Source organism: Melanotaenia boesemani, chromosome 16 (genome assembly GCF_017639745.1).
Source record: "Melanotaenia boesemani isolate fMelBoe1 chromosome 16, fMelBoe1.pri, whole genome shotgun sequence".
Taxonomy (NCBI): domain Eukaryota; kingdom Metazoa; phylum Chordata; class Actinopteri; order Atheriniformes; family Melanotaeniidae; genus Melanotaenia; species Melanotaenia boesemani.
Window position 1 is genome coordinate 559,582 of NC_055697.1, and position 15,008 is coordinate 574,589.

A 15,008-nucleotide genomic window follows, 5' to 3' on the forward strand; every position below is an offset into this window, starting at 1 on the left:
CTATATTCATGTATTAATTTTATAGTGCGTTTTCTTGTGTTATTGCAGAGATAACAATGACCTAAAAATAATTTTATCTGCATCAACATTTGTTGTTTGTGTTTAAGGTTTCTTTCATTTTATTTAAACACGTTTGCATACAGTCACCTCTGCTGACAGTTAAAAGAGGAGCTCCTTTAATTTACTTTCATTTCCATTTATTCATCGGCATTTCCTTTAAGTTATAGGAAACTTCCCTCTAACAGTCTATTGAGTCATATAATTTCAGACAGATTTCAGATCCTTAGTTTGCTTGACTGAAATCGACCAGTTTGTATGTTTAACAGCAGTTTCTGCTTCAATTTTTGTTCAATATAAATCATTGATACAGTACCAAGATTATTAAAATCTTAATTTAAGCCATTTGTGAGCAAAATTAAAATAATCAGGACCCAGAGGTGAAAGGTGTGTCAACCAGTGTTGGATATGTGAGGAAAGGCTGTTGGACCCAGCTCAATAACATGTGAAAGCATATTTCTAAATCATGAAAACACAGGGTTAGTGAATGTCATGCGGATCAGTAGCAAGCAGATACTTTGATGCAGTGAGCGTGTGTGTGTGTTCATGTGTATATGTGTGTCTCTTTTTACAGTTGTAAACTGGCCTTATGTGTATGAAATGTCCAGAAATGAAGCTTTCTTCTGTTTACTCTTTAGCACTGTCTTTCCATACAGATGTAGATGTGTTTAACTTCAGTGTATTAACAGAGTTTTGCATTAAGTCATTAATTATTTGTGGTATGAACAGTCTCACCATCACATGGTCACATGACTGCTTCCCTCTCCGAGTCAGCTCTGCCGTGAATCAGTCAGTGATGACAAACTGCCTCGTTGATCTTATGGCCAATGAGCCTCTTTCACCACATGGATGTTCTGTCTCTGGTCAGTAGAACTGGATGGTTTTACAACCTCAGGCCCCCAGCACCCACCTCTCTGTTCGGCCCTGCAGAGCCCAGCGGCCACGCCACCTCGGAGCTGGTTGCAGAGCTGATACAGTTGGTGTCTTGTCCCGGATTGTCCTTGAGCTTTGATCTTGTCCTCTGAATAAAACGCTGGATCAGGAGCGTTGTGGAGGATGGTCTTCTACCATCCAAAGCAGATGTTCACACGTCCATCAAACATCTGGTTTCAGTCTCTGAAACTCGGAGCAGAGGAACTCTCTGGTGGTATTTGCTGGAGATCAGATGTCCTTGTTTCTTTTCTTGAATCATATCAAGCCTCAGGTGGAGCAGGTAGGGGTGGGTCTCAGTCTCAGTTCGGAGGAGATGGTGGTGATAGACTTTCATTCTCTCTCTTTTTTTTTTTTTGTGGGTTTTTGCTGACTCTCCTACCGGAAGAGCTGAGTCATGTGTGTGTAGCTATTTGTCTCTGAGAAGAGTTGGAAGTTTTTGATCTGATAGTGTAAAAATAAATTCTCCGATGTGTGTGTGTAAGCAAAAAGTGTCGCAAGCAAAGTGCCAAATATTTAGAGAAACTTGGTTTTATGTTTCTCTTTTTTATCACCATGACGAAGAGTTCTGATCGGCAGATCTCATTTCCTTTAAAGCAGAAATTTGTTCACTTTTGACAAGTGTAAAAAATATATTAGGAGCTTGTGTGTGTGTCCGTGTCCGATTGTCCGCCAACCAGGTCAGTTAAATCTGCAGAAAAAAAGAAATATTACAGGTATCCAGTCATTTTTACTGCTCCAAAAAACAAATTAAGTAGAGTCCAGTAAAATCAAATCATTGTGAGGAAGGTGTCCATAAGAAAGGAATGAAATGTTTACAAAAATATTTTATAAATGCAAATTCAAGTCAGCTGATACTCAAAAACTATAGTTTTTTTACAAATAGACATGGATAAAATTTTTATTTTTATTTCTAAACGGAAAATCATCATTTACTCTTTTAGAGAGGGCATCCGACCCTTAGGTACCTCAACTGGGGATTCTAAACCCTTTATGGCCAAATATATTTCAACACATTCAACTGTTATTATTCAATCAACTTCCATATATTCATTAAACTTTATTGGGTAAATTTATATGTTTTGCCAGGTGTGAACGGACAGTAAACCAATCCACAGTCAAGACTTGGTTAAACAGGTGTCTTCTTACCTTATATTTTGGGGGTTCGTGTGGATTATGGTTCACCAATCCATGCCCGTTTGATCTGTCCAAAAGTCTCCTTCCCAAATCATGTCGGGGTCGCCATTTTGTTGAATCCGTGGGCTTTACCGGGTCAAGGATGGTTGTAGAAAAATGACCAAGAGTCTGGAATGAGTAAAAGTATATAAGGTTTATTTACAGGAGAAGCGTTGAATAAAGAATTACTTGCAAGTAAAGAGAGTGGTCTTCCCAACTCATGTGGAGTCGGCAGAGACTGATGATTCATCAGAGAAACAGTTTTATTCAACTGGTCTCCAGCTGAAGGTCAAACAGTAAAATAATAAATGAGGAATAGACGACTGAGTGGCTCCACTTTCTTCCAGTTTTCAGACAAAGCCCACATACCACAACAAGCTGATATCCCAAACAACTATTGCTATCTAGCAGGTGGAAAACCAGCCTCAACTCTGCCATATCAGAGCTCTGGAAGAAAGTGGTCAGTCTGACCTCACACACACACACACACACACACACACACAATGAAAACTGTAACTTCAGTATTCTGTAGAATGAGAACACACAATATGAAAATGTAAAAGTGAATGGATTAACAATATTAGATTAATAAAGAAAACTGAATCTACATGTGATTATTATATGAGTATATGTGAGTGATTACCATATGCAGCTACATTTCTTTCACAGGATTCACGTGTTCGTTGATTTGGGAATAATCAGGAGAGAAAACAATAAATTTCCTTCAAAAGATTTGTTATTACAATTCAGGTTACATCAGAAATTAAAAGTGCTGGTGTAGAGCTCTGGTTGTTCTCATTAGCAAGCAGACAAAAATGTGTCTTTGCTCAGACGAGGAGAAGAATGAAACGTAACTAGAGCCCCAGCGGTTTTATGCAGATCCAGGGCCAGGAGGCGGCCCCACCGCACCCGACATCTGACTCCAGGTTGGCTTGCCTCTGTTGTTGGGCAGAGTTTCTTCTTATCTGGACCTGTGTGTGTGACTGGAGACTCACAGAGAGTTTGCACACCAACTTCTGCAGTTATTAAATAGTGTCATGTGTGTGGGTGTCCTAAGCCTGTATATCTACCTATATGAGAAACATTCCACCGTGGTAAATAGGCCGAAGTGTATCACACAATATACTGTAATATAATCCTACAAGCCAATAAATGTTTATCACACAACATAGTGAAACATACTAGCTATAACAATCAGTTCCTTAGTTTTGTTGATGTTAAGATGGAGGTTGTTGTCTCCACCAAGATGTCAGGCCTCTGACGACCTCTCTGTAGGCTGTCTCGTTGTTACCGGTGATCAGGCCAATGACGGTTGTATCGTCAGCAAATTTAACGATGGTATTGGAGATGTGGGTGGCTACGCAATCATGCATGAACAAGGAGTACAGCAGAGGACCGAGCACACAGCCCTGGGGGTGCCGGTGTTCAGAGTCAGGGTGGAGGCGGTGGTGCCGCCCATCCGCACCGCCTGTGGTCTGCCTGTCAAGACGTTCAGGATCTAGTCACAGAGGGCGCTGTTGAGCCCGAGGTCTCTGAGCTTGGTGAGACGTTTGGAGGACACAATGGTGTTAAATGCTGAGCTGTCGTCAATAAACAGCATCTCACATATGTGTCATCCAACTGATGAGATGGATTATATAAATGAATGATGAATTAATTAAATATAACTTGTTTTGTACTTCTTGCTGATGTAAATTAGAAGTAGGTTAAAGTACAGGTAGAGCCCATCCTTTATGTTTGTGTGTTCTGACTGGCTCATGTGCATTTACTGGAGGAAAACAATTTGTGCCTTCTCCCTTTTGCGTTTTGTCAGGATTTTACTCATCTTTACTGGATTTCCAACCCTATTGACATTAAAAGGAATTATTCTTGTAGAACCGTTATTCTTCACACAGACCCTGCTTACCCCTGTCTCCTGAAGGGATTAGAGGGCCCTCTCAATCATAAGCCACCATAACAGAAACTATGTATTCTTATGCCTGTCCCAACAAAACCATTTTAATTGACTTATCTCATTTAATCAATCATTTGTTTTCTTCCCTTAAAGCCAACCATTGCTATTCAGGGCAAAGGTATTCTCACTGAACTTATTGTACTGACTTCTTTTTAAGACTGGTCTCAGGTTTGCTCTCGACGGAAAGCTTGCAGCTTTCTTGGTACCCCCACCGACTGCTATGACCAACGCTGGATCTTCTCCTGGGGTGAGCGTGTTTGTGGGAAGACGCTGACTGGCAAGCCGCGGTTTGCCATGACTGCCATAGCCTCCTCGACCATCTGGTAGATTTGTGTCTCGTAGAACACTTTCTCTAGGTACAGGGTCTGGTACCGTAAATGTCTTTTAATGTTCTTCTCATTACGGTATCTTCCCTCCTTTTGGCTACAAAAGACATCACATGAAGACATCAACCCTGGTTTCCCTTCTACACCTTCTGGAACTCCGTATAGTCTCAGGTTTTCCATCTGCTCTGCTGGTTAACTTTGCTTCAAGCTGCTTCTAGACTTTTAGCATTGTCCATTCCGTTGCTCTCGTCATCAGCCATGTAGGAGCTTTAGGCCTCTGGACTGTTTTTTTCCATCTCTTTTTTCATTATTCTTGCTGTGCTTTTGTGTTTGCTCTTAGGGGGGACATCTCCTCCCCCAGGGGAGGGTAGCTTTTCCTAGTATGTTGAGAGCTCCCTCACTTTACTATAATCTTCTTCGCTAACCCAGAAGTCTACCCGATGTATGAAGATTTATAGTATTTTTTGTGCATGGACACTTTTGGCCCTGAAGGTCACCAGAGGTCACTGTGACAGCCTGATTGTCTGCCATCACATGTCATTTGTGTTTTCTCTTTAATTAAACTCACCTGCTTCACTTCTCCACCTGCTTTAATCAGCCAGTAGCATTTTCTTTTGGCCTCCAGAGGCAAGTGCAGTCTTCTTCTCATTACTGGGAGTCTCACAGAGAGGAAGAGAGAGCGGAAGCAGGTGACGTCCAGCAGAGTTGCCCCGAGGAAGCAGGTTGGCAACGGACTCTAGTTGGACCTAATACTTATTCCTCCTGGGTACTGGACTGGAAGACAGGTGTCGTGAGTCCCCAGTTTGGTTTGTTTTTTTTCTGCTTACTTTTGCGTTGACAAGGAAAGAATAACTTTGGATCTCTCGTCCATTTCCTTGTTTTGGTGCCACGTCTCGGGACTGTTCAGAAAACCCAAAGTGGAGTTTTGAATAGCAGAACTTTTGGATAAAATTAAACTGGAACGAACTAGCCTTTACCAAAAGGTGGAGCGGATTTATTCTGGAACCGCACTGAAATGGTCTTTCTCTTTTTTTTTTTTTCAGTTTTTTTTTCTTTTTGTTTGTTTTTTGTCATGCACGATGAGACGATTATCCTGAAGGTGGAGAATCACGAGCTTCTCCATTTCTCCTGTGATTTCGTGTTTTTGCAGACTCAGCTACATTGACTGAACTCAAGGGTTTCCCGTACAATCCCATACAATTTATGCCGTGTGTGTGAAAGAGAATTAAATGCTCTTTGATTCCACCACTCACTTCAGGTGAACTGATCTACAGTTGTGGATCTGATCCAAACAGCTAATGGACGTCTTGGTGTTGGCAGCTCTTATGTACTGCTCGGTCTCTGACACACACCTCTCTGTGTTTACAGATCATCAGCTGGTGGTACAGTGTTCGAACGTCAGCGTCCCACAGCAGTGCCAGTGGCCACACCGGGCGCAGCAACGGCCAGTCGGAGGTGGCGGCTCACGCCTGTGCCAGCATGTGTGATGAGATGGTTGTTCTTTGGAGGCTGGCAGTGCTCGACCCCACCATGAGCCCCTGCAGGTCAGAACTTCGACACCAGGCTTCCCATTGCTTATGGAACTGTTTAACTGTCACAAAACTTCATCTGGTTGATTGTCTTATCAATAAGGTGAAAGTGAAACCTACATATGTTCTCTTCTAGGCGGTTGGAACTGGCGAATCAGCTGAAACAGTGGCACTTAAAAGTTATTGAGATAGTAAAACGAGGACAACATCGCAAGTCCCTGGATAAACTTTTTCAGGGTTTCAAGCCAGCTGTGGAATCCTGCTATTTCAACTGGGAGGTGGCCTACCCACTGAATGGCATTACATATTGCAGTGCAGATAAAAAGAGTGCCACCTTCTGCTGGCCCAGGGCAATGCAGCTCCACAGAGGCATCAAAACTGTTGGTGGAGATCCATCTGAATCAGGAGGAGGCCGAGCTGAAGCTGGAGCCGGGGCAGACTATAAAGGAAGAGGAAGTTGTCACTTGTCACAACAAGAAGTGGCAGTGCGACCGAAGGAGACCATTCTGACCAAAAGGAAGGGTCTGTCGATCAGTGGAGGGGGGGGGGGTGCTGGTCCGACTGGGAGGTAGTGTATCTCTGTCCTTGGAAGATAGTGGAGGGAAGTGCATGTACAAAGGGTCAGCTTCCTCCTCTGGAGGAAAGCTGAAACTGACACAGGGAGGTGGGAAGGGGGCATCTGTTGGAAGTCCAGGAGGAAATGGTAGCTTGGGAAGCAGTAAGCATGCCAGTGCTAAACGGAGAACCAGCAGTGAGGACAGCTCCTTGGAGCCAGACTTGGCTGAGCTCAGCCTAGATGATGGCTGCAGTCTGGCTTTGGGAGCAGAGGCCAGCAACACTTTTGATTTTCTCCCCCCACCACCAGAGATGCTACCCTCTCCAAGCCCACTGCTCAGAGAATCGCCCAAATACAGCAGCAACGGTGGAGGGAGCAAGATTTTTGAAACAAAACATGGCAGCCATGGCTCAGCTGTTCTGGCAGAGTCTGATCCACCTTGCTTTACTTCCAAAGACACCGCAGTGGGGGTTACGGACCCACCCCGCACTGCACAAAAGGATGTGGAGGTGCAACCAAGTCAGAAGAGGGATGAAAGCATAGATTCAGCTGACAACCACCAGCCTTCCACTTCCACAATGACAGCAAGATCTGGCAGCCCTCAAACATCAAAACATCGGGGCTGCAGGGAAGCAGCTTCTGCTGGAGGAGTAGCAAGCGCAGATGGACAAGCCAACCAGGGAGCAGAGGGTGGAGCTTCTGAAGGAGAAGCTGCAGGAGAGGATGACTATCAGGCGTACTACCTGAGTGCTGCATCAGAAGAGGGGGCAGACAGGCAGCTTGACAGCCACCAGGAGGAAGAGCCGGACATCTTTGCAGGGATTAAACCGCTGGAACAGGAGGGACGTATGGAGGTAAGGCGGGAAAGTCAAATACTGTTTTACATGTTCAAGCACAATAAATAAAGTGCTCATTAAATCTAAAGTTCTCAGCAGGTTTTCCACAAACCATAAGAAAGCATGAACACCTGAATCTGTTTGATCTCCAGTTTTCTTCATGTGACATTAATAGGAATGATACAACCCAAACTCCAAAAGGTTTGGCTAGTGATCTAATGAGGGTTAATTATCAAGAGATCAGAAACATGATTGACTGTACAATGAGCAACTAAAGGCTCATTTATGTGGGACGCAGAAGACGGATGTGGAGGCAGACCGACAGTTTCGTCCGTCTTATCCACGTAATTTGGTCAGTTTTCAGCGAGCTTAGCTATACATTGCTTGAAGCAGAAAATGGAGCAAAATAGCTGACGTGACCAGCGAAACGACCACACCAGAGACAAACAAGAGGATCAGGTAGGGGAAAAGAGGCAGAAGAAGAAAAAAGACAGAAATTGTGCGAGCTAAATGAAAGTATTTAAGGCGTGTTAGGGGGTTGGAAATAACTTTATTTATTTATGCATTACCGCTGCTAAATGTTTTCTCAAACTGACGTTGGCCCGCAAGACTGAACTCTGAGCTCGGCACTGCCCACAAGTGGAGGAATTGACTTAACAACCATGGCAAACCAAAAGATGTATGGAAGTATGACAACATTTGAATGGATGTCAGTATTCAGCATAAATGGGCCTTTAGAGTGGCAGTCTCTCAGAAGCAAAGACAGATCTAAGGATGTATTAAAAAACTATCAAAATAATGTTTAATGAATCTTTATTGACAGAATATAATATATATAGAATCAGATAATCTAAAGACATCTTTGTTAAAAACTGAATTTTGATGAACTTGGGTAGCTTATGTTTTGTTGCTGCACTGATGCAGAATCCATATCTTCATCTCGATGCAATGTAGAAACGATAACATTTACATATATAATTATATATATTATAATTTTTATATATATATATATATATATATATATATATATTTATATATATATATATATATATATATATATATATTTATATATATATATATATATATATATATATATATATATATATATATATATATATATATATATATATATAAACACCCGTTTTCAGCAACCATCACTTCTGTGTTCCAATGGGATATTCTGTTAGCTAATGTTAAAGCTAAATTTTATCATGTTAAAAGGCTAACTGATCATTTGAAAAGCCTTGTGCAATCATGTTAGAACAGCTAAAAACTGTTGTACTGATTAAAGAGGCAAAAAAAATTGGTCTTCCTTTGGCTAGTTCAGTATCTGGAGCTTCAGCATTTGTGTGTCCAATTATAGTTTCAAAATGGCCAGAAGAAAAGAACTTTTTACTGAAACTCGTCAGTCTATTCTTGTTCTGTGAAATGAAGGCTATTCCATGAGAGAAATAACCAAGAAGCTGTAGACCTCCTACAATGGTGTGTACTACTCCCTTCAACGAACAGCACAAACTGGTTCTAACCACAATAGGAGAAGTGGGAGGCCCCGGTGCACAACTAAGCAAGAGGACAAGCACATCAGAGTCTCTAGCTTGAGAAACAGAGGCCTTACAGGTCCTCAACTGGCAGCTTCATTAAATGGTACCAGCAAAACACCAGTATCAACATCAACAGTGAAGTGGCGACTCCAGGATGCTGGCCTTCTAGGCAGAGTAGCAAAGAAAAAGCCGTATCTGAGACTAGCCAACAAAAGGAAGTGATTAAGATGGGCAAAGGAACACAAACACTGGACAGAGGAAGACTGGAAAGGTCTTAAAGACAGATGAATCTAAGTTTGAGGTGTATATATATATATATATATATATATATATATATATATATATATATATATATATATATATATATATATATATAAAAATTATAATATATATATTAGGTGTTCGGATCACAAAGAAGAACATTTGTGAGACGCAGAACAAACGGAAAGATGCTGGAGCAGTGCTTGACACCATCTGTCAAGCATGGTGGAGGAAACGTGGTGGTCTGGGGATGCTTTGGTGCTGGTGAAGTGGGAGATTTGTTCAGGGTAAAAGGGATTTTGAATAAGGATGGCTATCACTCCATTTTGCAACGCCATGCTATACCCTGTGGACAGCGCTTGATTGGAGCCAATTTTGTCCGACAACAAGACAATGACCCAAAGCAGAGCTCTAAACCAGGGCTACTCAATTCGGTTCTACGAGGGCCGCAATCCAACAGGTTTTCCATGTATCCCTGCACCAACACCCCTGAGTCAAATTAATGAGTCATTGTGTAGAACCTGATTGGCTGTTAGAGCCACCTAATTTGACTCAGGTGTGTTGGTGCAGGGATACATGGAAAACCTGCTGGATTGCGGCCCTCGTAGGACCGAATTGAGTAGCCCTGCTCTAAACTATGCAAGAACTATTTAGGGAAGAAGCAGTCAGCTGGTATTCTGTCTATAATGGAGTGGCCAGCACAGTCACCAGATCTCAACCCTGTTGAGCTGCTGTGGGAACAGCTTGACCGCACGGTGCGTAAGACGTGTCCATCAAGCCAATCCGACTTGTGGGAGGTCCTTCAGGAAGCATGGGGTGAAATTTCCTCAGATTACCTCAACAAATCGACAGCTAGAATGCCAAAGGTCTGCAAGGCTGTAATTGCTGCAAATGGAGGATTCTTTGATAAAAGCAAAGTTTGAAGGCCAAAATTATTTCAAGTACAAATCATTATTTCTAACCTTGTCAATGTTTTGACTATATTTTCTATTGATTTTGCATCCCATTTGTTTAATGAAATGTGAGTTTTCATGGAAAAAACATGACTTTTCTGGGTGACCCCAAACTTTTGAGCGATAGTGTATATATGTATATATACATATATATATATATATATATATATATATATACATATATATATATATATATATATATATATATATATACACACACAGCCGTATAGTATCTGAGATTGGGTAACTGAAGTCCTCCCCTTTCATAGTTTATAGTTCAGATATAATAACTTTAGGTGGAGTCCTGCTTTCCTGTTATTCCAAATGAATTGACTAAACACGATTATTGCAAGAATTTATTAACATGAATGTCAACAATTCTCACACTGTGTTTGCTGTGATTGAAAAACTTAAAAATCCTCCTTACCAGTTGAGCCAAGAGCTCTTTTCAACTGAGAAAAGGCAACCAATTTGCCTACTTCTGATCCAAAAGTTTAAAATAAATAGGGTAAAATATTAATGACAAACAAGAAAGCTAGTCAGTTTCTAAAACCTGGAAATAAGTCTGTTATGTCACAATTTAAAATAGTCGATTTATCCTACAAGAAACAGTTTGGCATTTGAAGTCAACAACATGCACTCTGGACATGATCCCATCCAACTTTTTAAAACCAGTTTTTACCTCAGTAGAAAGTGGTCTCCTACTGATAGTTAACAGCTCACTGGCATCAGACATTTTTCCCAAGATAGCTGCTATTAAGCCTCCTAAAGAATAGGACTCTAGACGCCTCTATAATGAACAACTATAGACCGTCTCTAACCTCTTTTATTTCCAAGATTATTGAAAAAGTTGCATTTCACCAGCTTCATGACTTTTTAAATGAAAGTGGAAATCTTGATAAATTTCAGTCCGGCTTCCGACCTCATCACAGCCCTGAAACAGCTCTGGTCAAAGTGTTAAATGACTGATTCTGTCCCTGTATCCTTCCTGGTTCTGGTCAAGTATCAGTCCTTGTTCTGGTCAAGTATCAGTCCTGGTTCTGGTCTAGTATCAGTCCTGGTTCTGGTCTAGTATCAGTCCTGGTTCTGCAGGATCTCAGTGCTGTATTTGACACTGTAGATCACAGAATCCTGTTGCACAGGCTGGAAAACTGGGTTGGACTTTCTGAAACGGTCCTTAACTGGTTCAGGTCCTGTTTAGAAGGCCGGGGTTATTTTGTTATGATCGCCATTAATCCGAGCGAGTGGCCATGACTTGTGGAGTCCCCCAGGGGTCAGTCCTTGGACCTCTTCTGTTCAACTTGTATATGCTCCCTTTGGGTCAAATATTACAGAACTATAGCATTAATGATCACAGTTATGCAGATGATACACAACTTTATGTGTCTCTGTCACCAGATGACTGCAGCCCAGCAGACTTACTGTGTCAGTGTCTGGAGCAAATAAACACCTGGATGAGGGAGAATTTTCTACAGTAAATTCCGGGTCTGCGATAGGGTCCTGCCCTAAGTGGAGGAGCTTACGTATCTCAGGGTCTTGTTCACGAGTGAGGGAAGGATGGAGCGGGAGATCGACAGGTGGATCAGTGCGGTGTCTGCAGTGATGCGGACTCTGCATCGGTCTGTCGTGGTGAAGAAGGAGCTGAGCCAAAAGGCAAAGCTCTCGATTTACCGGTCGATCTACGTTCCTACCCTCACCTATGGTCAGAAGCTGTGGGTAGTGACCAATGAACAAGATCATGAATACAAGCGGTCGAAATGAGTTTCCTCTGCAGGGTGGCTGGGCTCTCCCTTAGAGATAGGGTGAGAAGCTTGGTGATCCGGGAGGGGCTCAGAGTAGAGTCACTGCTCCTTCACATCGAGAAAAGCCAGATGAGGTGGCTCGGGCATCTGGTTAGGATGCCTCCTGGACGCCTCCCTGGTGAGGTATTCCGGGCACATCCCACAGGGAGGTGACCCAGAGGAAGACCTAGGACACGCTGGAGGGACTTACATCTCTCGGCTGATCTGGGATCTATGCATGAAATCTGCACAGTAACTTTTTAACTTATCTTACTTTTAGTCATTTTAATGTAATTTATAAAATTAGTATTTTATTGCGTTTTTTGCTATTTGTTATCCATCAAATGCTCTAAACTCATCTATTATTGTTATTAAATTGGGGATGTTATCTTTTAAATCTTTTTTAAAAAATGTCATCTGCAAATAAAGAAATAAGATGATGTCTTTCTCCAATTCTGATACCTGATATTCCTTTGTTTGCTGTCAGAGGTATAGCCAGAGGCTCTAGTGCTAATGGAAAGAGTAGTGTTGATGGAGGACAGCACTGTCTGGTTGATCGCTCTAAGTTAAAGGGCTTTGACATACTCAAGTATAAACTATCACAGCGTCTACATGAGATTTTCTTAGTATAACTGTCTGCTGGTCGGAGTGAAGCTCACCGTACGCAGCACAGCTTCTCTCGCTCACAGCAAACAGAAAGCTCACCCCCCAAATCCAGAAAACTCTCCTGTGCACATGCGTGTTGTTGTTTCAGGAGAGACTGGAAAAAGCATGGAGACAAGTGTGTCTCATTACGTGAGTGTACTGGAAGTTGGTGCGAAGCGAGCACTGTAGTGCACACTGTCGTGGGTAAGTGCTGACCCAAATGGAGCACTGACGTTTTGCACTTACCAGTAGTGACGTTCTAACATTTCAGGGTGAATCTTCTGCCCGCCTTAGTTTACAGAATAAATTTCCAACTCTTAATTTTACTTTTTTTTGTTTACCCCTTACTTTTGAAGTAAAAGTACCCCACATTTAAACTACGTTGTATCCAACGCCGACACAGCTCCTCCTATTTGCTGAAGAGGGTTCAGCCAATGGTAAGTTGGAGCGTGTGTTTATTTATTTTAATGTACACACGTGGACAAAATTGTTGGTACCCTTCAGTTAATGGGTTTTTCTTTCATTAACTGAAGAGTACCAAATATTTTGTCCAAGTCTCTATATGTCCCTCCTACATGCGTGCCTAGTAGCAGTGCCGCTCCGTTAATACCTTTTCAGGGACAGTCCGTCCAACAAAGTTCTTCCAGAATTCACATCCAAAATAACGTTCACATGCGTGTTTGCATATCATCATACTTCTATTAAATGCCTTTTAAGGGCCTTATTTGTGTAACAAATTACTGTGGCCTCCACTGTATTAGTCTACCTCAGTTAATAACAATAGAAAGCACCATCAGCACACGCTCATGTGTTTGCATGTCTGCCCCATGCCTGTTGCTATAAAGTTCAACTCAAAACACTAGTAAAACAGCTTTTAAATATGCAAAGATATCTTTACTGAATTAGTGTACTTTACATCATATACATCTGTTTTCATCTGTGTGCACTGATACAGTGCACATTGGGCAACAGGAAGCGATTATTCTTAGAAATCCTAGTTTAAAAATTGCAGATCAGTAAGGAAGATGCTAAAACACAGGGATGCAGCAAACTTTTTATTGAAATATTTTATTGGAATATTTCTCTCTTGCCTCTTTCTGTTCCCCACAGCAGTGTGCTAGCCTCAGGCGATACTGCCAAGTTAATTCCCCAGTGCCACTGCTGGCTCGGTAGTTTGATGCCACAGCAATCTATGGTGAACGCACATTGGCAGTTCATATGAAAGCAAATATTCATGTTTATTTGTACTTTATGGGTACTTTGCAGACTCTTTTATCTAAAGTGACAAACAATATAAATACAACACTAGTTTTATTTACCAAGAACAGAAAAAATGCAGTTTAGAGTATATTACACTATTTGCGATTGTGTTCAGCCTGTTCCTATAACTTCTAATCTTCCCACATTCATTTGAACTTATTCAGCACCTAATGTAAACAACTATGCGTACATTTTTACTTACTTGTAAGCTTCAATACCGGCATGCCTCTTCCCAGTAAACAATGGGATTGGCGGCTCGTCAGTAAATAAGGGCCCCGGTCTCCTCGTCTGTCCCTGCAACATCGAAAATACCACAGTATAACTTAAATAAATAAAAAATAAATAAACCTGGTGGAGCCAAGTAGCAGAAAATGACACCTCAAGCTTTTACACGTTAACAGTAATTATACCACTATTGCTTCCATGCTACAAAAGGAAACGTGCCAACAGATGTATGTTATCATATTTGTGAAGAGGGGTTTCTCTGAAATGTGGCAATATGTTTAACTGTATGGTGGGATACTGTACGGCCTCACAAGGACTAGGACATGTTCGGCCTTTCTGCTGAATGGCAAAACAGTTTTCTTGAGGTTTTCTAAGCGGATTAGCTTGTTAACCTTTGTGGCTACTGCTTAGTCAGTGGTGTCATCAAAACTGGACGGTTCTCTAATAACTGCTGTTGTTTCCAAAGTTTTCAGATAAAGGACCATTTAGTTTATGTCATAGACACCACAATGCTTATTCTGGAGGGAGGTTCAACAATGATGAATGAACATACAGAACCAATACCATTCATCATTTGTAACTCATATAACCTATCTACACCCTTGACCCGGCTAAAAAACTGCTAACCAATAAAATATATCTATAACTGTCATCAGGCATAGATAACATAGATAGATGCTGCCTTATATATTAGAATTATAACTGAATAACTTCCTCTGCCTGCACCAGTACTGTTGAGTCGTTGGCCGCCATTATTATTATTATTATTAATTTTTCTCACTTATAAGATGGCGTCACCCAGCTCAGACGTGTCACTTGGTCTCAGCACATCATGCAAAGTAAATGCTACAAATAACAGTACCAATGATACAGAACTTCTTAAAAAAGCTGCTGGTATTATTACTGACCTTGAGGAGGACAATCGGCGTCTCAAAGCTGAGCTGAAGAAAGAAGAAGTATTCCTCCACAAACTTATGG

At 41.6% G+C, this 15,008-nt stretch overlaps 1 protein-coding gene and 1 long non-coding RNA gene across 2 annotated transcripts in view; one reads left to right on the forward strand and one right to left on the reverse strand.

The window, feature by feature from the left end:
- The window catches only part of zswim8 (zinc finger, SWIM-type containing 8), an 87,540-nt gene that overhangs the window by 35,243 nt on the left and 37,289 nt on the right, over nt 1–15,008 (forward strand). The window contains 3 exon segments of the mRNA XM_042009651.1: nt 5,812–5,987; nt 6,109–6,493; nt 6,495–7,382. Of these exon segments, the coding sequence (XP_041865585.1) occupies nt 5,812–5,987; nt 6,109–6,493; nt 6,495–7,382 (1,449 nt within the window).
- On the reverse strand, nt 1,632–14,568 carry LOC121655203. The gene is made up of 3 exons (XR_006013093.1): nt 14,008–14,568; nt 2,137–2,292; nt 1,632–1,678 (listed from the first exon to the last, which is right to left on the reverse strand). It is a non-coding gene; the product is annotated as an uncharacterized LOC121655203 (long non-coding RNA).